Source organism: Bemisia tabaci, chromosome 1 (genome assembly GCF_918797505.1).
Source record: "Bemisia tabaci chromosome 1, PGI_BMITA_v3".
NCBI lineage: Eukaryota > Metazoa > Arthropoda > Insecta > Hemiptera > Aleyrodidae > Bemisia > Bemisia tabaci.
The window spans coordinates 45,442,435-45,467,796 of NC_092793.1; the positions used below are offsets into that span (position 1 = coordinate 45,442,435).

At 36.9% G+C, this 25,362-nt stretch overlaps 2 protein-coding genes across 6 annotated transcripts; one reads left to right on the forward strand and one right to left on the reverse strand.

The window, feature by feature from the left end:
* The first annotated feature begins 1,560 nt into the window (after positions 1-1,560).
* AnxB9 (Annexin B9) lies at positions 1,561-12,049 on the forward strand. Of its 4 annotated transcripts, none has more exons than XM_019054095.2 (8): positions 1,561-1,952; positions 3,035-3,211; positions 3,843-4,047; positions 5,013-5,092; positions 5,826-5,898; positions 8,967-9,143; positions 9,761-9,942; positions 11,503-12,049. In XM_019054095.2, the coding sequence occupies exons 1-8, from the start codon at positions 1,929-1,931 to the stop codon at positions 11,554-11,556; spliced, it is 972 nt and encodes a 323-aa protein (XP_018909640.1). In that variant the 5' UTR covers positions 1,561-1,928; the 3' UTR covers positions 11,557-12,049. The 4 variants fall into 4 exon arrangements, with proteins under 4 accessions (XP_018909640.1, XP_018909641.1, XP_018909639.1 ...); XM_019054096.2 differs by having other exon boundaries at positions 1,803-1,952; positions 11,129-12,049; XM_019054094.2 differs by lacking the exon at positions 1,561-1,952 and adding an exon at positions 2,717-2,776 and having other exon boundaries at positions 11,129-12,049.
* A 684-nt stretch (positions 12,050-12,733) lies between these two features.
* LOC109038867 (uncharacterized) lies at positions 12,734-19,061 on the reverse strand. Of its 2 annotated transcripts, none has more exons than XM_072301580.1 (4): positions 18,937-19,061; positions 15,789-15,921; positions 14,421-14,671; positions 12,734-13,208 (listed from the first exon to the last, which is right to left on the reverse strand). In XM_072301580.1, the coding sequence occupies exons 2-4, from the start codon at positions 15,882-15,884 to the stop codon at positions 12,788-12,790; spliced, it is 768 nt and encodes a 255-aa protein (XP_072157681.1). In that variant the 5' UTR covers positions 15,885-15,921; positions 18,937-19,061; the 3' UTR covers positions 12,734-12,787. The 2 variants fall into 2 exon arrangements, with proteins under 2 accessions (XP_072157681.1, XP_072157683.1); XM_072301582.1 differs by lacking the exon at positions 18,937-19,061 and adding an exon at positions 16,594-16,816.
* Between the last annotated feature and the right edge of the window lie 6,301 nt (positions 19,062-25,362).

Below are 25,362 nucleotides of genomic sequence, written 5' to 3' on the forward strand. Positions count from 1 at the left end.
CTTCTTCTGTTCCATTCGTAACTAACTCGGATTCTAAAGTTTGTAAAGCATATTCTTTGCATAACATTGGAGAATGCACATGGATTTAAGGCTTCGTGCTGCTTTCAATTATTTTCTTTTAAAATAAATTAAAAAATATACAAATAAAAATAAGTGATGAAACATGATAGAAAAATGATTGAATAAAAAAACTGACCTAATATTACCTACTTATTAACGCATTTTTTTACGAATTTTTTTACGCACAGCGTTGAATATCGCAAAAAGATTTGCTACAAGGAAACGCTGGGTCAAGCTGTTGAAACTGTTTTTGAGAGTCGATTCCATCGTCCAACCCCCCCCCCCCCCCCCCCCCCAAACGTATTAACCTTTTCTGTAAAATGTTTGAGGAAGGTTTAAATTTTCTATAAGCCAAAAATCGTGAATGAAAAATCGCGGTCAGCTTTTTATTTACCTTGATTACTGAATCAAAAATAACTGTAAAAAAATTGTACGAAAAAAAAAAACGCGAGAACTGGGCCTATGTAAGTAAATATTGATCGCTAGAATCCACGTTTAAGTAGGGAAACCCTCTCATAGTCCGTCCTGTTGAGGTATAGAACAAAATTTCTTTGAAGTCGTTCAAAGACTTATTAAAGCGTGCTCTTCCATTGCGTGGGAGGCATACGCAATGCTGCCAGATTAGACTTGATTGCATTATATTACGTAGCTTCGCGCGTCGTCGCGACGGTTGCGCGTCTTCCCGAAAAAATCTGTATAAATAATGAGAAAAATTTATCTCGCTATTTGGCAACCAAGGTGCATGATCGGCGATCGTCCACCCGCACGACTGCGGCTTGGCCTCAAAATGGAATGGAGCCAAAACTCACCAAAATTTGTTATGAAATAAACGCACGATTACGCATTCACGAAATTTTCTTCGATGAAAATTCGGGCCCATTTTCATAACACCTACGAGCTTTTCTCTAATAAGAAGCCACAAAACTGCACAGAAATTCTTTCAAATCTGGATAAAAAATCACTGTATTTTTTATTTTATTTTTATTTATTATTCATCAGCAATAAGATCAATTATTAATAAAATGTGGGAGTCCACGCCGAATGAGTTTGCGTACGTTTAGAGTGAGACAGAAAATCCGTCATTTCGATTCTTGTGTATATACTTTTAATATGTACTAAACCGATGATAGCTGATAAGACTTTTTTTAAACTTTCGCGCCTCAAAGCATTCCAAGATCCCTAACAGCATGGTTAACATAACAGCGTCCACGGCTCACGGTTATTCATTTCTCGTGTTATAGATTCAATGAATTATCAGAACTGCAAAGATATGAACGAGAATTTAATATTTGAACCTCTTATCACTGTCTAAATGTATAATGCCTGACTGAAATCAGGGATTGGCGAGAACTGGATAGTGTACTTTTTTTTTCATAAGTTGGCTAAAATCTTTCATCATCTTCCACCAATGAGAGACGAGTGAGCTGCCGACCTTGTTTGTTTATGTTTTTATCACTCATTTCTGCAAGCTAAACGAACTCGCGCAGATTCAGCTCAGCAACATTGCATTGCGAAGTTATTTTTACTACCCATCATTCATTATTTCCTCCGCCGCGCCGGTTACATCCTCCAACGGATGAGTCACGATTCATGACCTAAGTGTCTGGAGCTTACGCTTTGTTGGGTGTGTCGCTCGAGCCGTGGATTCTCTCTCTTCTCTCAGTTGTGGTTCTCTTCTCCAAGATCGTTGAGTCCATTCCAGTCGCTGGAAGTCCTTCCCTCGCGTCGCCCCCTTTATCTAATCGGTGCCTCTGAAATTCGTCAGTGCGTCAACTCCAAATTCTTTGAAGGCCGCTTACCGCCGCAGTGCACTTGCAGTGTTCTCTTCAATTTGTGTGTTTACAGAGGAACTTCTACACTTCATCAAAATGTCTCAATACTACCCGTACAAGGTTAGTTTTCTACTTTTCTCATCGATCTTTCTTTTTCTGTCTGAAGAGGAATTTAAGTACCACAGAATTTTTCTTCAAATTTCTCAGGAGAAAAAAAAACACCATAGTTGAACTTCCTGTGGCTGTCCTTATTGTCGTGTGGTCTGTTGTCCACGAGGGAGGGAGGAACATCTTGCTAACGCAAGAAAAAACAGCATTGAATGAACCAATCGCCGAATTTAGATTGTTGCTGTGTTACCAGGAAAAAAACTCAGCACAGTGCTATGCTGAGTTTTCTTGAATGGGCAAGTGATGATCGTGTCATCTACGATGAGACAAATTTAAGAGAAAACTCAATCAGTGAGGAAAGAGGAGCAGTCATAACAGGGTACTGATTGCTTGACTCCAGAATGCTCTAAGACTTTAAACTAGCAGCTTATTGGGAGAGTTTTTGTTACTGCGATCCACAGCTGCAGCTATTATAGCATTTTTAATGACCTATTTATGATGTCATCTCAAATGTTTACATGCGTTTCAACTTGTGACAATACCCTCCTAGTTGTGATTAGCATGGACCATTAAGCAAAGTCATAAAGATTGTAATTAAAACCTTGACTGTGATTGTAGAGCATGTCAGCTCTTTATCTTCATTGAAAGGAATTGGTTTTGCATCAGGAAGTTCAAATTCAAACAAGCACAGGAACATTTTCTTTCAAAAATAATTTTCAAATACTACTTTGTCTTCATACAAGTAGTTATCATAATCCGTGACAATAATCATTCATATCTCCTAGCCAGGAATGCAGGAAATTTTCCCAATGCTACTCTTTCCAGGAAGTGGTCATGTGGGTCTTCTCTGTTTTTACTTGTGTTTTTTTTATCGAATTTTGAATGGTTTAATTTTACTTGTTGACTCCTTCAATATTTTATTAACATTTCTTTTCTCTCTATTTTAGCATGAAAAAAAAAAATCTTTCATTTTTCAATCCCATTTTGAATTCAAATTTTTTTCCGGTCAACATACTCAGTGGACTCTTAAATGTTCATTCTCAAAATATTTGTCAACCATTCCAGTTTTAATCTTTTACAATGATATGTTCCAGTGTACCCCCACTATTTACCCTGCCAACCCATTTGATGCCAATGCAGATGCAGAGGTTTTGCGCAAAGCGATGAAGGGATTTGGAACAGATGAGGCTGCAATCATTGAAGTCTTGGGTAGACGAGGCATTGTGCAACGTCTCGAAATTGCAGAGGCTTTCAAAACCCTGTACGGAAAAGTAAGTGTTTAGTATAATCAATATCATTATCGCCTAAAGCTTCCTAACAGTCCACCTTTTTCAACTGCCATTTTTCTCTAATATTTTTGTTTAATTCTCCATCAATACTAAACTAATCAAGGCCAAAAGTTTTATATACATTTTTTTTATGTAATTTTATTTTTATTGGAGGAATTCTGTTTCAAAAGCTTACTTTTGCCTTCCTGAAAGCATTCCTCAAAGTTCATCCAAAATAATAGATGAAGATTTTAAAAAATTGCTGCCTTCTCTGAGGAGAATGTTATAGGTAGAGTTTGAACTGTGTATACTTACTTATTGACATCATTCATTTTGGCCTGAAGTTTGACCTTTCAAATTTGACCCAGGTTCACCATTTGGAAGATATGTCACACTATCACCACAGCAAATTTATTTGAATCCTTTTTATGTCTTGTACCTACAACCAGGTAATTGAGGAGCTGCAGTACTTCAACTTAGTATGCAGAGGGAAGAAAAATGGAATGTATCTTAATTTACAATTTATAATCTAGCTGGGATAACAAATTCAGACTTTTAATGATGTACTTACTCTTAAATACAAGAGCATCAACCTGCATCTTTTCATAATCTAACAATCTTCAATCCTTTTCAGGATCTGATCGATGATTTGAAAAGTGAATTGAGTGGAAAATTTGAGCGAGTTATCCTTGCTCTGCTCACACCATTGCCTTTGTACTACGCCAAAGAACTTCATGATGCTATTGCTGGACTTGGCACAGACGAAGGAGCCATCATCGAAATTTTGTGCACATTGAGCAACTACGGAATAAAAACCATTGCTTCCTTCTATGAAAAAGGTAATTCAACAATGTACCATTTAATGTTTTTACAATTTATTTTGCTGAGCGAATACCAGAACAAGTTGTACATTGTACCTGTACAAATGCACATGCAACAAATCGACGGTAAAACTACCAAACCACGTATCTCGTTTGCGGTGTTTAAAAATCTACGCTCACATTTTATTTTTTTGAAGTAGACCAAATCAATATCATTCCTTGAAATTTTCACGGAATTTTCTCCGCACAAAGAGGAAAAATCACAGAAATTTTCAAGACTGGATGTTAAGTAGTTTTTCATTTAAAAAATAAAGTATGACAGGAAGTCTGCGACGTCGCAAACCGAGATACGTGGTTTGGTAGTTTCACCGTCGAAATGTACATGTACATTTCAAACTGAAGAAAATAAATAAATGGAATTGAATTGAGTTCCATTGTTTAATCATCATTATTTCTCGTTTACTTTGATGTTTAACAACTTGATGTAATTGAAAAGAGAGACCATTTATCTGTAGTTAGTTGTTGATTCATTATCAGTGGTTGCTGTTTAATTCATGGAAATAAAAGTTCCAAATTTTAATTCAGGGCATTATATTCATTTTGTATTTTTTTTTTTTCATTTTTTCTACATTTTATTTTTACTCCCTCTTGTAACTTAAAAGAGGCTCTTGAGTTTAAAACTGCCCCTGTATAATTGCCATGTACTAATTCTCAAGTAAAATCTTGCTGTGAAAGTTCTCACTCATTGCTGCTTTACTGTTCTCGGAAATCAAACTTCCTTGAACTGTCAAAGTTGAAATCTAAATCTCAAAATGTTTTGGTTCATTGCATGATGACAAGCGGATAAACCATTTGAGTAAGTCAGAAATAATATTTAGAGGTTGTCTCTCTCTCTTTAATCTTTATGGCACTCATTTCACAAAAATTTGCATTAGCTGTCCATATTGAAGCTTTTTTACTCATGTTAGATTTTATTATTTCAGAATACGAGAAGTCATTGGAGAAAGATCTGAAAGGTGATACATCTGGCCACTTTCAAAGACTTTTGGTCTCTCTTGTTCAGGTACAGCACATGTCTTTCATATCTGTATTTCTTTATCAGAATGATATGATGAATATATGAATATATATGATGATATATGAATGATATTGATGGCATCCATCTATAGTTGATTGTTATGAAGCTAGGCTGCTTTATCCATAAGAATTTTTTGGTTTGCAATTAACATTTCATATGAAACTTATCCAGTACGCACAGCTTTAAGACTTAGATGTCAGTGTTAAAAATAAAAAACTAAATTACTCAATTTCCAAAGTTCTCCCCTTGCCTAATTTTATTTAAACTAATGTAATTAATATTTCTTCATGTCAATTATTATAGAATATTTTTAGATATTTATGCAAAAAATGTTCCCTAAATGTAATGACTGTAGCTGCAATTTCGAGATGTTTTTTCGCGCTTCCTTGACTTGAAATTCCCTTGAATGCTTCTTACTTATTCTAGAGTCAGATAGCTAAATGAGGTTTCAAGGAATGTTATGAATTTCTAGCCTGTAATTATTTTCCTTCCTCCGGAAAAAATTGTGATAGGAAGTTAGTGTCTGTCCTCCTTAAGTGTTCTGTTCTTCATCATTTTTTAAAACTAGTTTATTTTTCTATTTTTAATTGGAGTTTGTGTTCAATCCAACAGCTCTCAAACTTATGTATGTAAACTTTGGATCACAGTCTATGTTGCCACAATTTTTAACAAGTTTTTTTTGCCTTTTTCTCATTTTTTTTCCCCCTTCTGATTTCAGGCCAATCGAGATGAAAGCGTTGATGTGGATCAGGCTCAAGTTCTGAAAGATGCTGAAGATCTGCATGCCGCTGGTAATGATATGTTTCTTTTTTTAAAGACAACGTCTGAAATTTTGAGATAGGTTAGGTCCATTTGTTTCATTTGCTATTATTTGAACAAACCTCTCTAAATCTTCACTTAGACTACATTTTGCAGCTATTCATAAAACCACGTATCTTCCTAGGAAAACTAATGGCACTTTCATTATTTCATGTTGTTTGTCATTTCAAAATGAAGTTTACTTGAATTTAGGAGCCTGAATACTCTTCTTCTGCTGAGACCTTTCTCTCCTATCAGCAAGGTCGCATATGTGCCACTTGACTGGTGGTAATTACCAGGTGTCTGCCTCTAATTAAAAATATTTGTAAGTTCAAGGTCACCTCATTGTGTTGTGACCATAAAATCTGTGAATCTCGCATCCTCAACCTTACTCTGGCTTACATGTGGGCTGTGGTTGGAGCAGTCTATTTATTTCATTTATTCTTAGCTCCCCTGCTTTGTCTTGTTTCGTTTTCTCTTTTCTCTTCGCTTGTCCTCTCTAATTATTCAGTTCACAGTTTTAGGTGAGAGAATTGGCAAGAATTCAAGCAGAGACTTTAATAGGATAGTCTTTGCTGACTTTTGAGGCTTTTTGGATTATTTGAATATTTGTGAGAAACTAATCTGAACAATAAATATTGAGTCAAATTCATAAATGTACTTTTTAGCAGAATTGTACATTGTAGTGAAGATGACATCTATACTTTGTACTTATTTCTATAGCATCAATGAACCACTTATGTTTGAATGACGGATTTTAATAATGATACTGACTATTTAAAAAAAATTTGAGTGGAATTTTGGTTGGGAGCCCAGGGGAGGGAATCAAAGAGTCAGGTCAAAGGGGATCAGGTCAAAAAGTGGGAATAACTTTTTTACCTCCCTCAGCTGTAATATTTCAAGAAAAACATTTATCATCGATTTGTCTGCTCCAGCTTGTATTTGAAAGAAAGCTATTTCTCATTTCAGTCAATCTCTAGACAATGAAGTCTAAAGTTTTAGTGCTATATTTACAGAACACCTGATGAAATGAGGGAATGTATTAGTTATTAACTGTGAGAGTGCAGGTTCTTTGAAATAGCAAAAATAAATAAATAAGAAATAAAATAGTAATTTTTAGTGCTATTTCTGATTTTCCATCCAAGTGACTGATTCACTCATATGACTTGAGGAACCAGACAAAAACATTTGCTCTAAAAAATAAGTTTGTGTCAGGCTTTTATTCAAATTGGTTTTGGATTTGAACTATCATAATTTCTCTGTGGAGACAAGGGATGTCCACAACAACCAGCTAACAGCCTGAAAGCATGCCACAAACTAATTAAAGAAATGGTTTCAACTCAAGCCTCCTCTTCGCAGTATGTAATTATCACTGTTGTTGCTGACTCATACTAATGGTCAACCTTGCCCTTCTCTCAGCTTTTTGATTGTTTTAATAATCGTTCTCACTGTAAGCTTTTTTTGTTCCCTCTGTTTTAATAACTCTCTTTTCCTGAGGAAGTATTTTATCTTTACTCCTAATTTATTGGCTCTCTCTTACTACTAGTGTCTGAAATGTGAAAATACTGAAAAGAAAAAAAGAATTTATTAGAAGAGAGAGCACAGGAATCACCTCTAAAATGCCATGGTCAGTCCTGCTTTTATGATCTGTTTTTATTGAGATGGAGTGAGTTTTCATAAATTTTTAATGATGATCCTTTAATGCTTAATATCACCATGAGCTGTTCGTCGCAGCTTACACGCTTTTTTTATAGGAGTCTTTCTTTTCAAGTAATATTCCAAGATTACACTCCCCCCCCTCCCAAAAACAATGGTGGAATCATTAAAATACCTCCAGTTTCTTTATAAAAAACGAATGAAGAACATTGCTTTCTAAACAAGTTTCAAGGCAATTCTTTCAATTCCTTTCTTTTTCTTAATCAACCCATGTCTTTCATTTTTTGGATGCAAATCTCGTAAGTAGATCATCATCAAGTCCCTTTCGAATTTCATCAGGAGTTCTAATTATGACTTTAATTTTTTTGGCAGACAGACAAGAGATTCAGACAGCTTCTTAATCTTCAAGAGATGCATTTTTGAAAAATCTCTTTAGCCTCCCAGATACTTTCCAGAAGAGCGGCTTTAAGAAATGAGGGATGAAAGCTAATTTTAGTCAGTTTTTGAAACTATATTGATGCCTAATGTCAGAAGATATGTATCTCTGATTATTACGTTGCAAATATCTGCCTACATTTTTTCAAAAGTTGTGTGCCTTTTCAAAAGTTTTCCTCAATATTTTCTTTGCATTTTTTCTTCTTATTCAAACATATTCATGGAGAATCAAGGAGATATTTCGGCCAGTGTATATTTAAAAATTAAAACATAATAAAACATTATAACATGTCCCAATAGATGTATGTTTTTTTTTGACTTAAGCCATTGAGGTCTAAAATATAGATGTATATTAAGGAATCAAAACACCAAGCTTTAGTTCAAAGTTCCATTCGCCAATGAGTGAAAATGAATTTTTCTTTATAGCATACTTTGGTGATTAGTAGACATTTTAATAGATAAAATCCTTGTAATGGCCTCTTCCTGACCTCAAATTTTGAATTTCTGTTGTCACCAATTTTCTTATTTTTAGTTTATCCTATAGTTCACAACACATAATTGGACTGCATTTTGCAATTTGGAACTATAAATTCTGGCCTGGTTTAAAAACAACGTATGTGCCATTAGTTACCCTATGCACATAAGAGTTTTTCCAGATGAGCCAGAATTTATAGGTCCAAATTGCAAAATGCAGTCCAATTAACTGAATCAGCTCCAACCACTATCAAAATCTTTTTCTCTTTAGTTTGAAAACCCTGTAAGTAAATCTGAGACTTATCAGAGAGTCATGAAACATCACTTGCATACGAGTAAGGAACTTGGTTTTTTATCCAAACCTGCTTCATGGCCCAAACTCAATTAATGCAATTTTTTAAAACATAAGAGTGATCTATTAATTCTTGTAAAATTGAGTAACCAAAAGTAGCCCTAGCACTTGATTTCAGTCTTTAAATGAAATTCTAATCAACAGGCGTAGAAAAAAGTTGGGGAACTGATGAATCGGTCTTCAACAGCGTACTGGCCACGCGCAGCTACAATCACCTGCGAGAGGTTTTCAACCAATACGCAGTCATTGCAGGACATGATATTGAAGAAGCCATCAGTAGCGAATTTTCTGGCAGTGTTGGCAAAGGTCTTCTAGCCATTGGTAAGAATTGCATTTGTAAAGCACATTAAATTAAAATGCCTCCGCAAGAAAAGACAGGGAAAAAAACAAAAGATTGCCTTGTGAGTCTCCAGAGTTAATTGTTTTGGCTGTAAGTTTTCTAGGGAGCTGTTTTTGCAAATGCAAGGAACAATTACACTTTATTTTGCAATGAGGAACCACAGTTTCTGGCTCATCCGCAAAAACACTTATATGCATAAGAAAACAAACAGAACATATTTTGTCTCCAAACTGAGCTGGAAATTTTAGTTCCTAATTGCAAAATGTAGTCCAATTTTGTTTACATTAAGGGAGGTCAATTGGATAGGTTCAACTAGAATCAGCCTAACTGCATCAATCATTGATGACGGTACTCAAAAAATGAAGTTCAACAACCGATAAACCCAAACTTTCTTTAAAAATATGAAGTTCGAAATTTTGTTTAGTTGCAGACATTCTTTTGTCAATATTGCAATCCATTAGAGATATACCACCCATACGATCCTTATATTCAAAATGTATCAGCCTGGAGGAAAACCTTTTTGTAATAATGAATTCTTAAACATCTGTTTACTTATTCTTCATACATTATAAAATGATGTCTCATTTTCGTTTTGTAGCCAAAGTTGTAAGGAGCAAGGTGACGTACTTTGCAGAAAGATTGCATGATAGTATGGCTGGAGCTGGAACTGATGACAGAACTTTAATTCGGATCATCGTCTCCCGGTCAGAAATAGATCTTGGTGATATTAAAGCTGCTTTCGAGGAAAAATACGGCCAAACTTTGGAATCGTGGATTGCTGTAAGTATTTTCTTTCTCTTTCTCCCAAGTAGATCTTTTCTCATCATCCGGGTAATTAAATAAGTTCTGGATGTTGCTGTCAATTTAAAATGTAGTAAAAAATCGTTTAGAATCGACAATTTAAAGAAGAAATAAAAGTTATGTTACTCCCATGCAGGCCAAATTGAACTCACAATGCTAATCCTAATACCAAGGGTGCAGAAAGTTCCTAAATACTGACAGTTTGCTGCAAGCTTGTATTTTTGCCTGATGGCTTTATTTTCGATTTGCTTCCATTGTTGGAAGCCATCATTGGCCCAATCCTGCAATTGGGCATTTTTGGCATCTCTGCCCAGAACCTCTGAAAAGAAAGATGAATGCAGGAAGGTGAGGAAACTCTGTAAGTTTGGGTCATTTTGTTGCATAACTGGGCTGTCAGAGTATGATGCCCTTCACCCACAAAAACAACACCGTAGCACCATTCTAGACTTATTCCATTATTTCCCTGACAAAATGTTCTAGTTCAAGAAAACCAGCAAACATTTGTCCTTTACATCTTTAGGGTAACCGCTTTATAGTATCTGGAACTATTACTGAAAGAAAGAAGCAAGTAAGTAAGTGCTCAGGTACTCTTACAAAAAATAATTTTTGTGAATCTTGAATGGACTTACGGTGGTCTTGCTTTGGATGGCAGTATAATGGTATGATATTTTTCCTGCAATGCATCCATACAAATCAATAGCAAACTCAAGCAACCTTTTTTTAGGTTTCCTCCCTCATCTGAATCTAAATACGAAAATCTCATCAGCTTGTCTTGAAAAGTTTTACAAGGGGGATGTAGTTATATTATATTCTTGCTGGTGAAAAGATAATTACCGGGAAAAATGGGAACAAAGTAATAGACTTGATTCTTTCTCCTCAAAAAATCTACAGTTTTTGAAGTTTTGGATTTTTAACATCACTGGTTAAAGGCTTGCATTAATTTGTTTTTGGCTTATTTTGGATCAATCAAAATAAAAAGAACAGATATCATCTTATGAAATATAAAAAAGAACAGCTCTCTTTGACTCCAGTCCTCAATCGTAGAAGCGTACATCACAGGCTCTCGCCAAATAGTTGTAGTGTACTTTCGCTTATCACTACCAACAAATGTTTTTTTAATGGTAGAATTGACACGTACGTTTCTTCTTTGTTTCTGTCTGTTTAGGATGATGTAGGCGGAGATACAAGCTCTCTCTTACAAAAACTTTTGGAATAACTTGATTCCAACATAGCTCTCTATGCAACAACAATTCAGACTCCGCGCATCTGATTATTCGCATTCAATTTATCTGCGCAAATTTTTTATTTTTGTTTTAAGTTAGTGTTAATTTTGTGTTAAATGCATAATCTTCTATACCGTCAAAATACCAATAACTGTCATTAAGTATTATTTTTGTATTTCATTTGAACTCCATGCCGTCCAAGTGCAAGCGCTTGACCGGTTTGAAAAATCGAGCTGCCTTTCTCTGTACTTTTTCATTGCTATTCCTGTTGATCTAATTCTTTTATCTATTGCCTGCTTTTTATTTCTATTTTTAGGATGATACTTCCGGCGACTATAAAAAAATACTTCTAAAGGTAGTGCAGTCATAGCTCCATCCTTTCATCATTCATCAGTACAACCATACTATTCTTTTTGTTCTTCAACTTGTTACCTATTAATTTATTTTTCATTTGATTCATTCGTTTTATATATTTTGTACTCTTGTAGGTGCAAGTTTGTTATGTTCATTAATTATTGTATTTTTAGTTTTTTGCAAATTGTTATTTTTATTGGTATTCTTTGCATGACATTCTAAAATGTCTCATTCTTTTATTGAATGAGGCAGAAATTATTTTTTTATTTTCAAATTTTATCTTCGTTTTATTGTGGCCTTAAGAAAAAGAAACCAAAGCACTAAAATTTTGATGGCTTTCCAAAAAAAAGAAAAAATATCTTCGGGTTTTTAAGTTTAACTGTGTACCTAAAAAGTGTCAAATCAGCCTTTTCAGAAATTTTTGATGAACTGATCTTTATTACGTATACATTTGGCTTGAAAAGTTACCTTTATTTTCAGAATAAATAAGCTGGTTTATGTTAATGGAATTTTTATTACATTTATTTTTTACCCATGTAGTTTTGTGAAACATTCTCTTTCGCTGTTAATCCTGTTAACCTTCAGAAAATCTTCAAGTTACAGAAAAAGAAATACTATTTTTGAGCTAACCTTCAGAAAGCGGAGAAAGATCACTCAGAAGAGAGATATTTCCTCTCAAACCATATTTTTATGATTCCCCTACAGTACAACAAACCACCTTTTGTCAGGAGACTTAGTTTTCAAACTGTCCTCTAAAGTCACCAAGTGCAAGCAAGATGCATCATTAAGTTGACAAAATATTTCTTGACTTTATACTATTAAATCTAAAGAAATACATCAGTAACAAATTAGAATTGACCCTCTATTGTGAGGAATTTTCGTCTCTTAGATCTTATTAGAGTTTTCTACATGGATGGAATTTCTTTGCCATACCAATAACATTGAGGCAAACTTTTTTGGTATAGGTACTATATCGATAGTCAAAGTGCGAAATCATGTAACTTTGTTTGCGACGTTGCAAACATCCAGTCATATTTTATATGTTCCGAGAAAAACTAGTCAACTTACTCTCTTGAGCACTTCCTTGATTTTTCTTCTCTGCCAGCAAAATATGCTGTATAGATTGCAAGCTATGAAGTTAGCTTGTTTCTTTTCAAAAAAATAAAATAGGAACGGATTTTGAAACACCAAACTGGAGATATATAGTTTTGCACTTTATTAGCCTTCGATGCTGCTAATGATAATCATTATTGGCCGGCAGCCTCATTGTATTTTTTGCCAACAACAACAAACCAGGTATCGGTGCTCGAGTTGAAACCAAGGGTCTTGAAGAGTTTGAGGGAGGGTTTGTTGACTACTCGTATCCTGGCTTGAGCGATAATTCCTGCTCGAAGGAGTTGGTCGCTGAGTGCATTGACAAGGAGTTGAGCATAACCCTTGCGCCGGTGGTCATCTGTCACATAAAGGAGTGCTACCTCAGAGCACTCATTGCAGAGTATCCAGGCACGGAGCTCCCCTGTTGCAATATCATAGACGCCAAGACTCGGGTTATGAGTTACAAAGCGTGCGATGTGCTCATCCGTGCCGGGGTATTTGGCCACCCAGGTCTCCTGTACCAAACCTACAGACTCTGTGCCGAGAGGGGCAAGCCGCACGTCCAGTGGGCACCTGAAAAAATAATAAATGGACATATGCCAATGAAAAGAGTGAAAAAGGATGGAAAAGGGGTATATGTACAAAGTGATTCAAAGTTAAACTGTCAGACAGCACGAGCGTTTTCCACGGTGAATAATAAGATAACTTGCTTCTAAGTATAAAGTTTTCTACAAAAGTGCCCCCTGAATGAGTTGTGGTTCCCTCAATTTTTCGAGAAAATCATCGGTTTTCAAAAATTTGGCAACGGTAATGAACCAAAACTCATGTAAAATAGCTAAACCCTCGTGATTTTTAGTGCTGAATTCACTCATACCGCAAATTTTCCGCACTTTTTCGGTGATACAAGAGACAGCACCCTTAATTAGTTGAGTTAAGAGAGAGACCAAACACGCAATTTGGCCTGGAACGGCACGGCGCACGGCGCGGCTCAGAGAGCAATCATGACGAGGATTTGATAAGATGAAAAGGAGAAGCCCTCGGCGCGACGCGGTCGGAAGTATACCGTATACCACATGTTGACGCCTACAAGACTGCATGAATACTTCACGCATTGCGTCCAACACAGTGCGTTCACTGCGTTCAGCACCGACCGGTCGGTGTGAAACGCATAGCGCCTACAAGACCGTAGGAATACTTCACGCATAGCGCCTACAAGACCGTAGGAATACTTCACGCATAGCGCCTACAAGACCGTAGGAATACTTCACGCATTGCGCCAAACACAGTGCAGTGGCAGCGCTGCGGCGGAAGTTAAAATGATTAAACCACATTTATGTTTGTTCTTTCATAATGTTTTCGTTCATTTCTTATAAATAATGAAAGGCCGTTTCAACACAGAGACAAGTTTATGGAATTTAACTTTCGCGCAAACTTCCGTTAACTTTTGCTAGTAGTGTTGACAGGGCTTTCGCAAAAAAAAGTGTCCAACACGAGTAAACGCGTCTTATGCACCCCTCCCTCTCCGGCACGTTCACTTGACGGTTTTTATTGATGTTTCAAAACGAATGAGAAGGGGGCGGCAAAATACAAGCGGCCCATGGGCGGCAAGTAGGTAAATCCGGCCCTGCTCAAAAATAAACATTTTATCGAAGAAAATTTAGCAACTCTCGAATGTTCATACGGCGTTCCTCCTTTATAAGCACGGCATAGCTCATTACATTATATTACGACTCTAAAACAAAAAGTACTCTAGGGAATTCGTCCACGTCGATGGTTGCGACTTACGTGTAACTGCAGGAGCTGAGCTGGTCGAGGGTTTTCCATTGCTTCTCGGGCAGGTGGTCGTCGAATACGACGTCGAGCGCGTAGCGAGCCCGACACTCGTCGATGAAGGGACGCAACTCCTCGGGAGACCCGTTGAAGCAAATCGCCAACTTGGGCGAGTGCCAATCTATCCTCCTCGTCGTCGTTAGGGCATCCGTCAACACTTGAGTGTCCGCTGTGAACGAATGCACTGCTACCCAGTAGAAGTATTCCTGCGCCCGAACAGATGTAGCATTTCAACAATTGCATTGAGATAACGGGCATTTTTGATAAATCGCACCGAGTGAAAAATGCAAAATTGAACACAATGAAGTAACCGGTTGACTCATGAAATGAATAAACAAGCGGGAAAGTTCTTATACGTTCTCATTAAAGAAGCGCTAAGCAGTCAGTCTGTCTTTAAAGAGAAAGATACAATTTTTATTAATTTGGAAATGGGCTCCTTGGTTGCCAGGTGGGGCTCTCCCGGGGGTTGGGCTCCTTGGTTGCCTGGTGGGGCAGCCCCAGAAGTAGGGCTCCTTGGTCGCCAGGTGCGGCACCCCGGGGGTTGGGCTCCTTGGTTGCCAGGTGCAAGAGACCCAACCCCGGGGCTGCCCCTCCTGGCAACCAAGGAGCCAAATCTCCGGGGCTGCCCCTCCTGGCAACCAAAGAACCCAGCCCCCGAGGATGCCCCACCTGGCAACCAAGGAGACCAATCCCCGGGGCTTCCCTACCAGGCAACCAAGGATCCCATTTCAGTGCAGTAGATATGGACCTTTTGACACCTCTGCTACGGTCTGACTATATACTCAAGGGATGTTTATCGGTGCTGTAATTTAAGATGTTTAAAACAACTCGAACATATATGTATGTAGATCTTCTCGAATCGAGGATTTTTTTTGCGACAACTTACCGTTGACTTATAAATTGCGACGATGGCCCCGTCCTCAAACCGTTCAACGTTGGTTGCGTATATGTGAACACGTCCTGGAGGCTGCTGAGGTTCTCCATTTTAGAGCTGTTTGAATTTTTCCATACACCTGAAATCAGTTTTCAAGACATTCTAGAGATCAAGAAAACTCAAAAAAGTGTAAGGACCTTTCAACTTACCATGGTGCATCTGAAAAGATAAGAAATCAAACTAAAATCCAAAAAATGTTTAAAGACAATTACATGGTGATATGAGAGGAAATATGGCGAATAAAAGGACATACATAAGAAAATAGTCGTGTGGGTTTTTAATCGGATGGTAGGTGTGGGTGGATTGGAGGGGGGGGGGGGTAGAATTTTTTTTATGTAAAGGTAAAGTGAAACTTCATTACGCAGCGCCACTGGCATAAACACACTTACATTTAATGAGGTAGGAATGTCGTTAAGAAGCAATGCCACCAGCTCATCCATCCGCACCCATGGGACCAGTTTCAATGGATCTTCCGATAGCGACATTTTCCCAACAGATCGGAATTTATGTTAGCGATGTAACCTGAAGATTTAAATACATTCAATTATTACCATGCAGCGCCAGCGTCTTGAAGATGATAAATATGAACCGAAAAACTCCGAATTGTCGTGAGGGCCGGTACCAAGGTCCGAACTAGGCATCATTTTACAAAAAGGAACTAAAATGTCTGACCCATCCGTGAAAGTACCTCCCTGCAAAGATAAACTAATGGCACATATCGACGGTGAAACTACCAAACCACGTATCTCGGTTTGCGACGTCGCAGACTTCCTATCATACTTTATTTTTTAAATGAAAAACTACTTAATGTCCAGTCTTGAAAATTTCTGTGATTTTTCCTCTTCGTGCGGAGAAAATTCTGTGAAAATTTCAAGGAATGATATTGATTTGGTCTACTTCGAAAAAATAAAATGCGAGCGTAGATTTTTAAACACCGCAAACGAGATACGTGGTTTGGTAGTTTCACCGTCGATATGGTGTTTTTGAAATGAGCCCAAAATTGTAGTTTCTCATTGTAAAATATAGTCCAATTGGGAACCGATAGGGGACATTCTTGTCCCTTATTGTCTCTTATTAGCATATGAATATGTTATGTTCCACTCCAATTTTTTGGCTTAAATGTGGAGAAAACCCTTTTTTCTAAAAACGTGCATTGAAAAATTGCCTAATATTAATATTTTTGTGATCTCTTACCCTTTGAATAGTGTCAAACTCACGACCGTCCCGTATCCCATGGCTCGTAGCTTGCACTGTTACAACCCAAAGAGTAAGTTGTTCGAGAACTTACACATCATTAAATAGTTAAAAACGTTTCTCCATCGTAAAACAATAAAGTGAAGATAAGAAATCCGCAGTATAAGCAATTCGACTACGAGCGGATAAGATCGTTCGAAAAAGTTTACTCACGACCGTCACTGATAGACTATAGAGACAAATGCTCGTACCTAAAAGCGTGTATAAGTAGGGCAAATGAAATCCGGTCGGCGTCGGTGTTGCCTGAGAATGCTCTGAAGTGGGAGAAAGCATTTTTCATCAGCAGGTTGAAGTTTTTGGTGAACCACAACAACATCAGTTGGCAAGTAATTTCGTTCACTTGGGAACTCACGCGACTGTCACGCTCGTTCTCTTTATTTTGAAATGTTTTTCATTGAAATCATGCATGCCATTTGTTAATGGGTATGAGCCAAGCTAGATATCTGGTGCTCATTTGTTCGTTCCCAAAGATGGCGGCACGTGCTGCGTTTTTGTTTCGAAACTCACGACCGTCACAAATAGCTGAAATTTGAATAGGGAAAACTAGGTAAAAAAAAAAAAAAAATCCGAAGACATTTGGACCATAATCGTTTTTAGATACTAGAAATCGTCCAGAATTGAGAAAACACAACTTCCGGGGGAAATTATGAACTTGATCTTTCGATTTTTTTCACCCTGAAATGCTCCCTATTTTAAATTTTCGCCCAGGTATCGACATTTTACTCAGATATTCACGTTCAGTCGCGTAACCTAGGTTTAAGATTGTCCATAGAGTATATGTTTTTGCCACGTCAATGGGCATGTATACAGAATGCGGAGTATTTTTTTTTCGTTTTTTTAATGCAAAGAAATAAAAGATTTGGTTAAAAGAATGCAGAGAGAAGGATGGTTTTCTTCACCTTCTACCGTAGCGTCACAGTGGACTAGAATCGATATTGAATCGATATGACCGTAGAAACTCCTATGTGTTTCACTCGTAAATGGAAACGGGCGAAAGCGCTAACAGATTGTACCTCATCCAGCACATTTTGGCGGGCGACGACGCGGTATGTAACCAGCGCCTGAGTGATACATCTATTCATACTTAGTGGATGTCCGTGTCGCATATGCAAAAAATTGAAGGCGCTTAGACTACTCTAACCGTCGCGGTATTCCGTCATCCGTGTGATGTGCGGTTAAGAGAGGATGAGTTTTTACTAATAATAAGTAATAATGGTTGCTAAGAACCGCTTACACTGACACCCATCATTCCTCGAGCATCCTATGTGGCCGTACAGCTCTTAGAAATTCCTGATTTTACCACGGAAAACAACACAACAACAACAATGGCAACTTTTGCTTGGTAAAGTTGGTGGAAAAATGCAAATATATGGTGGCATTTTCAATTTTTGACTCATATTCTGACGTTCGATTCACCACTTAAAATCCTTCCATCAAAAGCTGACTCATATCACATCTCTTCAACAGATTCGCAAGCTAAATCACTCACCCTCTCTGATGTATTTTCAAAACGATTAAAGTGCTATCGCTTATTCCTTCACACATAACACTCATTTTTTTTTTGAACGTACATGATAGATCAATTCAACAAAGTAAAGTATTTGAGTCTGAGTGCTTGACAAGTAGAAGAGTACTAGTTATAGAATCGCAATCACCTACTACATCATGCATTGTGAGCTTAGTGTCATTAAGTATGCGGAAAGAGATATTCTTACATATTTATGCATTTGAAAAAAACAAAACTTCCTGCTTCACTGATAATGCTCAAAACATCGTGGTGATGGATTTTGAAAACTGAGAGCTGTAGGTATTCATGGTTTTTCCTTAATCAACTTCTTCCCTTACCGAAGTCCTTAAAGACTTATGTGATGGAACAATGCAAAGTGTCTCCTGAGGTGAAAACTGATATTGTTCGGTATGTACAGCAAAAATCCTTATTTGAGGCAAAATATATCGATTTTTTAGCTACCGATGTTGAACACTTTCTCACACTCTCAAGAGCATACTTTCAAATCATTGGAAAAGTAAATGGTTTTCATAATATACTAGATTTGCAGCAAGGATCTTTTTTTTTTTTTTTTTTTTTTTTTTTTTTTATTCCAAATTGTCATAGGTCACCAACCGTCACTTTTGAGACCGTATTAGTAAAATCGGACCCCCCCCCCCCCCCACAAGGATTAACTATTTGTTCAGCAAATATTACATCTGAATGAGAAGGGTAAATAGAAACCTGAGAAAATATTTAAACTGTGCAAAGCAAGGGCTACCGATGTATTGTCTTACCTGAATGATTGATCCCGATAAAGTTTCTATATCTAATCATGCGACGGGTGCCTGGAAAGAGCGTGACACAGAGACTATCTTACTATCTGGAAGTGCAGTAACACAGCTAAACGGCCGTGGCATTGACGTCCGTTTTTAAGATGCGCAAGTGTAGTCCACTCTCGGTTGCCAATTTGAATAGAAAAGGGGTTTTAGTTATGACCTTACAACGTTTTTATTTAAATTTATTATCCGACGACCCAACGGTCGCACAGGTTTAGATCTTCAGTAGAGCTAACCTGCTTTTGCATAAGGTTCTTCTCAAGGTAATCAATGACATGCATGCTATCATGGATCTTGGATGCTTGGCGACAAAACGGGCCCAGTTTGAACACGCGCTTGGTGCATTCTCGACTTGCGCGATTGGCTGCAGCCAGCCCATAGACGCACCTAGATCATTTTGCTAGGGAACCTAGTTCCCCTACCACCGGGGGGGGGGGGGAGATGGGGAGTACAGAATACCCCATAATACGGAGGGGGCTGAGGGGCCTACCCCAAGAAATTCTTGAAATTTTAACAAGAAATTGACGCATTGTATAAAAAACCTAATTGTAAAAAAAAAAAAAAAAAAAAAAAAAAAAAAAACTCACGTCAAAATTAGACGGTCTAGCGATGAAGCCGTATTTGCATTTCCACAGCATGATATAGAAACTCTATCTCTTTCTATCATGTAGCACTCACTGATATTAGGACTCAAATGGAAAATGCAGTGTCGGACCTTTTGAGAAAGTCCGCTAATTCAAATTTGCCGCTCTTTTTTTCAACGCATACTGTTTTAGCGCGCGCGCGCATCTTGACGTAAGGCGACGTTGCCGCGTCCAAAATCAGCTGACGATAATTTCGTTTGTTTACAATTTTTTCTCCCCTTCACTTCGCCGTCTTTCGGGATTTGTAATTTTGTAATTTTAAATCTTTCTGAAATTATCATCAGAACAGTTTCACTAGCATATAATCACCTCATCGTAGTCTTTTCCTGATCAATATTTCTACCCGTTAAATCAATCTCTTATTCTCCGTTTATTTCACCAATAACTTAGTTGAATCTGTGTGTTTACTGCACTTGGGGCGTGAAAATGGGATCGTGTTTCGGTCACATAACTAGTTTCCAAGGAAGCTCCAGCAGGTAATTGATTCCTTTCATACTTTTCATTCAATTTCGGTCATAAGTGGTCATATTAAGGTTATTCAAAAACAGAGAATCAACGGAGTCAGTGTGACCCGGCAACTGCGACAGTTCTTCTATGCATCTGACTAAATGTATTTGGGAGAAAAATACCTCTGGCTCCTCTAACTTTTCAAATTGCTAATTAAAAACTCACTCTCAGCTCTAAAGAAATTTGAACATCTGATCTGATTAAATTTTTCTCTTAAACTTGACCTCCTAATTTCAGTATGTTACGGTCAATGAAGCAAGTTAAAGAATGCCATTATCTCGTAGCAGAATAGTAACAGGTACTACCCACTCGAGTTTGACATCGGAAAAATTCTTTAGCAGTCATTACAGCATTTCCTCAGCTTTGAGATTGAAACGATTAATACCTCTGCGAAAGCCTCACTCAAAGGCAAGAATCCGCCTTTATGAGGAAAGCGCCCGAGTGCACTGCCTCCTCCTGATCTCACCGTGCTGCGCAAGGCAGCAGTGTTGAAAAATCACGTAAGTACAGGTATAGAAGTAGGCTAACCTAGAATGTAATAGAGTGCTTGCTTGCCTCCTGTCTTCCATGGAGAAAGATCATTGATTTAACTAGTGGACTATACAAATTACACCCAGGGATCTCTGCAGTGGTCCAATCCGAAACTTCTAAGAGAGATCAATGTTAGATACGAGTTGAGACTGTTTCAGTCATAATCTCCTGTAATAACTGTGCATGAGTACTAATTGCTAGGTGGTAGGCATGAATGAGTTTGGTGAAGAAAATCTATACTAATTTTCATCAACTGATAGATAGTGTACCCTGTGTTCTGTATTTGAATCAGATTGGGCTATTATGATACTTAATGGGTCTATCGCTGTCGCTGTGCAAAGAAATTAATTTAAAAACTTGTATGTTGATTTTAGTTCATCTAATCGGAATATGTAAGGGTTTTGTTTTTGTATTTCTATGTAATACCCATACTTTTCTTGCTTGTAGGAATCCTGTCATTCATATGTCTACATTCAATCCAAGAACGGACGAAGTGGAGGTAAGAAATTATTTTTTTTCACAAGATGCTCAGCTCTAAAAATCCCCCCACCTCTTCGTAAGACTTACGAAATGATGTAGGCTTCATAGCTGGCCAATCATGTGTAGTGAGTGACTCAGAACTTTCATTTCAGTCGGTTTGAATGGACTTTTGTCCTCTCAATACAGCATTAAATTTTGAATCTAACTTTTACTGTTCTTATAAACTCTGTGAACTCTTTTGAAACTAAAGGAAACAATACTAGATGATTATTCAAAATGAACAAATGAATGCATATACTTGTAGCATATTTAGATATAGCAGCGTATATGCAGCATTTTGGCATATTTGGAGCATATTTGGATGTACTTATGCCAAAGGAAAGCATGTGGCAATGAATATAATCGAAAGGAACTGTGTGTACTATATGTGCTTGCAACATAGTCAGAACTGTGTTAGCATGATTTGTTGCAAAGGAGATAGTTCCTTTTGATTTATATCATTTTACATGATCCGTTTTGGCATAGTCACGTTCATCTACAGCTTATTGAAGTTTCTTCTGTCCATGATAACGGTTCGAATTTTTTGATGTATGGTTATGTTGGGAATGAGTTTTATTTTTTGACAAATTTTTGCTATAGGTTCGTTCAATTTTATCTTACGTATTTTTATCTTTTTTTCAGCTCAAATTCTTGCTAGCTGAGTCTCAGTACGCAGAGGGAGCTGTAAGTAGCATCATCACTTAAATTTGTCAACCCATATTTTCAAGAAGGAAAACGCCATTCACATTTCAATAAGTGCCATGCTCTATGCAGTTCAGCCTTTATCAAAGGATTTCATTAAAGTGCTGATACTGTTCTTTTGCGCAACAATACCTAAACTTATTGTTAGATAAGAATGATATACAGAAATAGCCCAAATACTTTAATGAAACAGAACTTTAATGAAACAGAACACAAGAAAATAGGAAACCAGGGCTGAAAATGAATACTTTAGTTTTTAGCATTGGTCTCCCATTGTCTTTTGATTTGTTTTGTGTTGTAAACGCAGATATGTTACAAAATCTCTCATCAAGACGCATACTCAAATAAAAATTCCAAGAAACCTAAAAGCAACAGAAATGTGAGTATTTTATTGATAAACTTTATACTGCGTGCACTGATGACCTTATTTAATTGTGCAGCAGGAGCATCAGAAATTTATCACCGCTAAGAAATGTTGTTATAATAATGTGCCTTTTGGATTTTAATCTCTTTGTCAATGACTGAATAATCTTGAAAAAGATGAAGAAATTCATTCCAACAGAGGGCAAATACACATAAAATCTGTTGTTTCCATATATCAAACATTCATGTATGAGTCAGCTCATATGAAAAGTATTTGAGCTAACTTCTCCTAGGTGCTTATAATCTTTCAAAATGCTGCATGGTATTTACACTAACAAATCTTTCTTTTGATTTTTATTTAGAGACCCTTCAGGACCTCATCAAGTGGAGTTCCTTTCATGAAACGGTACGTCATTCAACTTTCTTTAGCTGACATAATTAACTTTATCCCCTCATTCGGTGTAATCTTGTAGGTAGAAATATGTTCTGTCACATTCTGATCACGTCACTAGAATAACGAATATCACAATTGCAGAATTCAAAAGAACTTCAAATATATAGCATAGAAAAGGTAAAGTAAGTATATCAAGTGACATTCAAGTCCCTCTTTGCTCCTGCAACCCTGCCTCACTTTCAAGACCAAAAATTTCCATTGCCTTCTTCCTTTGGTTACCCTTGCGTTCTCTAGTACTCAGTTTTAACAGTACCTCAACATGCGCCTAATATAACAAAAATGTACCAAGTTGCAGTAAGTTTGAACAGAGAAAAATATGCCTGAAGTTCTATTCCTCCATAAGACTCAATGAAAAGGAAAAAGGAAGATCTGGGACGGACGAAATTAAGATAGAAGTTTGTTTAGCCTAACTATCGATGTACTATCTTTTCCAAGGGAAGGAAGAATCCTTGTTCAAACCTAGGACTGTGCATTAAAAAAATCATGTTTTTATGACTTGAAATAGGCGGTGCAGGCCTTGGGATATGGAAAATGAGTTGATATTTGATCAAACATAAGTCTGTTTTTTCCTTTGAGTCTATGGTTTAAAATAAATATTGCAATTGAAAATCTCCAATCAGTAGGCACACAAAAGAGAGAAAAGATGCCAATCAGACTGATGAAACTGCATCTGAAGGTCCTAGTAACCCACCATGAGAAGAACAAGTTATATTTGAATTATATCAATTTCGTTGAATTTTTCTCAATATTTCATGAAAATTCTTAAGGACAGGCCCAAAAATTTGTCAGGAAAGAAGTAGGTAACTTTTACCAAGTTGTCAATATCAATTTTACTGTAGGATTACCTGGTGGCAAAGAAAACGCTAATTTTCCAGGACAAATAGAGCAAAGAAAATGATTCTTCATTAATTTGTTTCATTATTGCTTTGATTCTGGGATTAGCGCTCGCTCAATTTTATCTTGGGAGCAATTGAAGGTGAGATGTGAACTTGTTATTGCACTGTCATGCTCTCTGTATATTTTCGTTATTTCTTCTTAATTGATTAAAGCAATTTCTGGCAGAGACAGGCCGGATATGCATTTTGCTAAAGCAGGATTTTTTGCTTTTAATCTGATAAATTAGTTTTGCAGATTGCATGGTTTTCACAAAAATTATTTTCAAAATTACGTTGATTACCTACAGCAAGGTTCATATCATAAAAAAGTCATCTATATTCATTACCACACTTTGGTAGCTTGGTTTCACGTCAATTGCAACTTCCTGGCAATCATTATCAGGTCCAACGTTATAAAATTACTAGAGGCAATGACGAGATATTTATGAAAACTATAACTTAAACATTCTAAATTGCATGTTGTTTTTTGTTTAAGCACTCACTTCGTTGTTTTTATTGTTGCATAAACTTGATACCCTTTTTCATTGAGTCATTTTTAAAATTAGATGTCTTCATTTGACTTGCAGGCTTCTAGAAAGAAGTTACAAAAGATGGTACTTCGGCAAAATGAAACGATAGATTTGCGCCATTTGAAACCAGAAACGGCCCACTCAAAGTAAGTCAGTTTCACTTAGACTCATTTTCCATTATATTAATGTGGATAGGAAAGTTCTATTTTGTGACTTCCTCCACCACTCTGAGGGAAAATCCATCAGCCCTCCTCCTAAAAATTAAAATTGAATATGAACTGTAAAAAATATTGCTCTTGCTGGAGGTGGCTGGATTTTATTTTAGTTTAGTGATTCAGAATATTATAACCACAACCAACAATGAGTCAGTGGTACAGCATTTCTGCAGCCAATCTGATAGTTATTCCCAACGTAAAATGTGGACAAAACCAAACATTCCATTAAACCAGTGTTTCCAAGAGGAGAAAAAGCTGATTAAAATCTGACTAGCCAATGGCCGACAGTCGTGATGACTTAACTAGGCTATGTGTTCGGCTGGGCTCCAGCCAGTCAATGTACGCAGACGCCCATGAGGGGCTGCCTATGTCATGTCAGATCACCCAAAATATACTTCAAATGAGTCCAGATTTTGGCAACTTCAAAAACCGATTTTTGCAGTTACTTCGAGTACAAAACATCCAAAAGAATTACCGGGAGTTCAACTCACTCATTTTTTTAAGAAAATGAATTATCAAAAATGGTGACATGACTGAAAACATCCGTCTGGCTCTTGTGTCCTAAAGAAAATATCTTATCGTTCGGTAGGTATAATTTTTTTTATCTTTTTTTCAGGGATATGATTCTTACTTTGGATGCGAAACAGCTATTGAAAATGAAATCTGGAGTATTAACAAATCATTATCTGGCATTAGACTCGCCTCCAAGTTCCCTCGACCTGGAGTGGGAAAACGAAGGTGAGTTTAATTTTTCCTGTGTTTACTTGAAAGACTAATTCAAGTTATCCCTGTAATTTTTGGATACCAACTATACTTTCAAAATGAACAAGACACTGAAAGATCTGCAATTTGGCATTACTTTGACTTCATTTTAATCCACGAATCTCTTTGAGAAAGCAAAATTAGCTTATAAAATTGAGATTTTTCATAATATATGTGCTGTTACTGAAAAAATGTATGCCTAAGTATAATTTCTCCAATACTTTTAAATGTTCTGCATTTCTTTTAAATTTATCACAGATGTCAGTAGCATACAGTATGTGT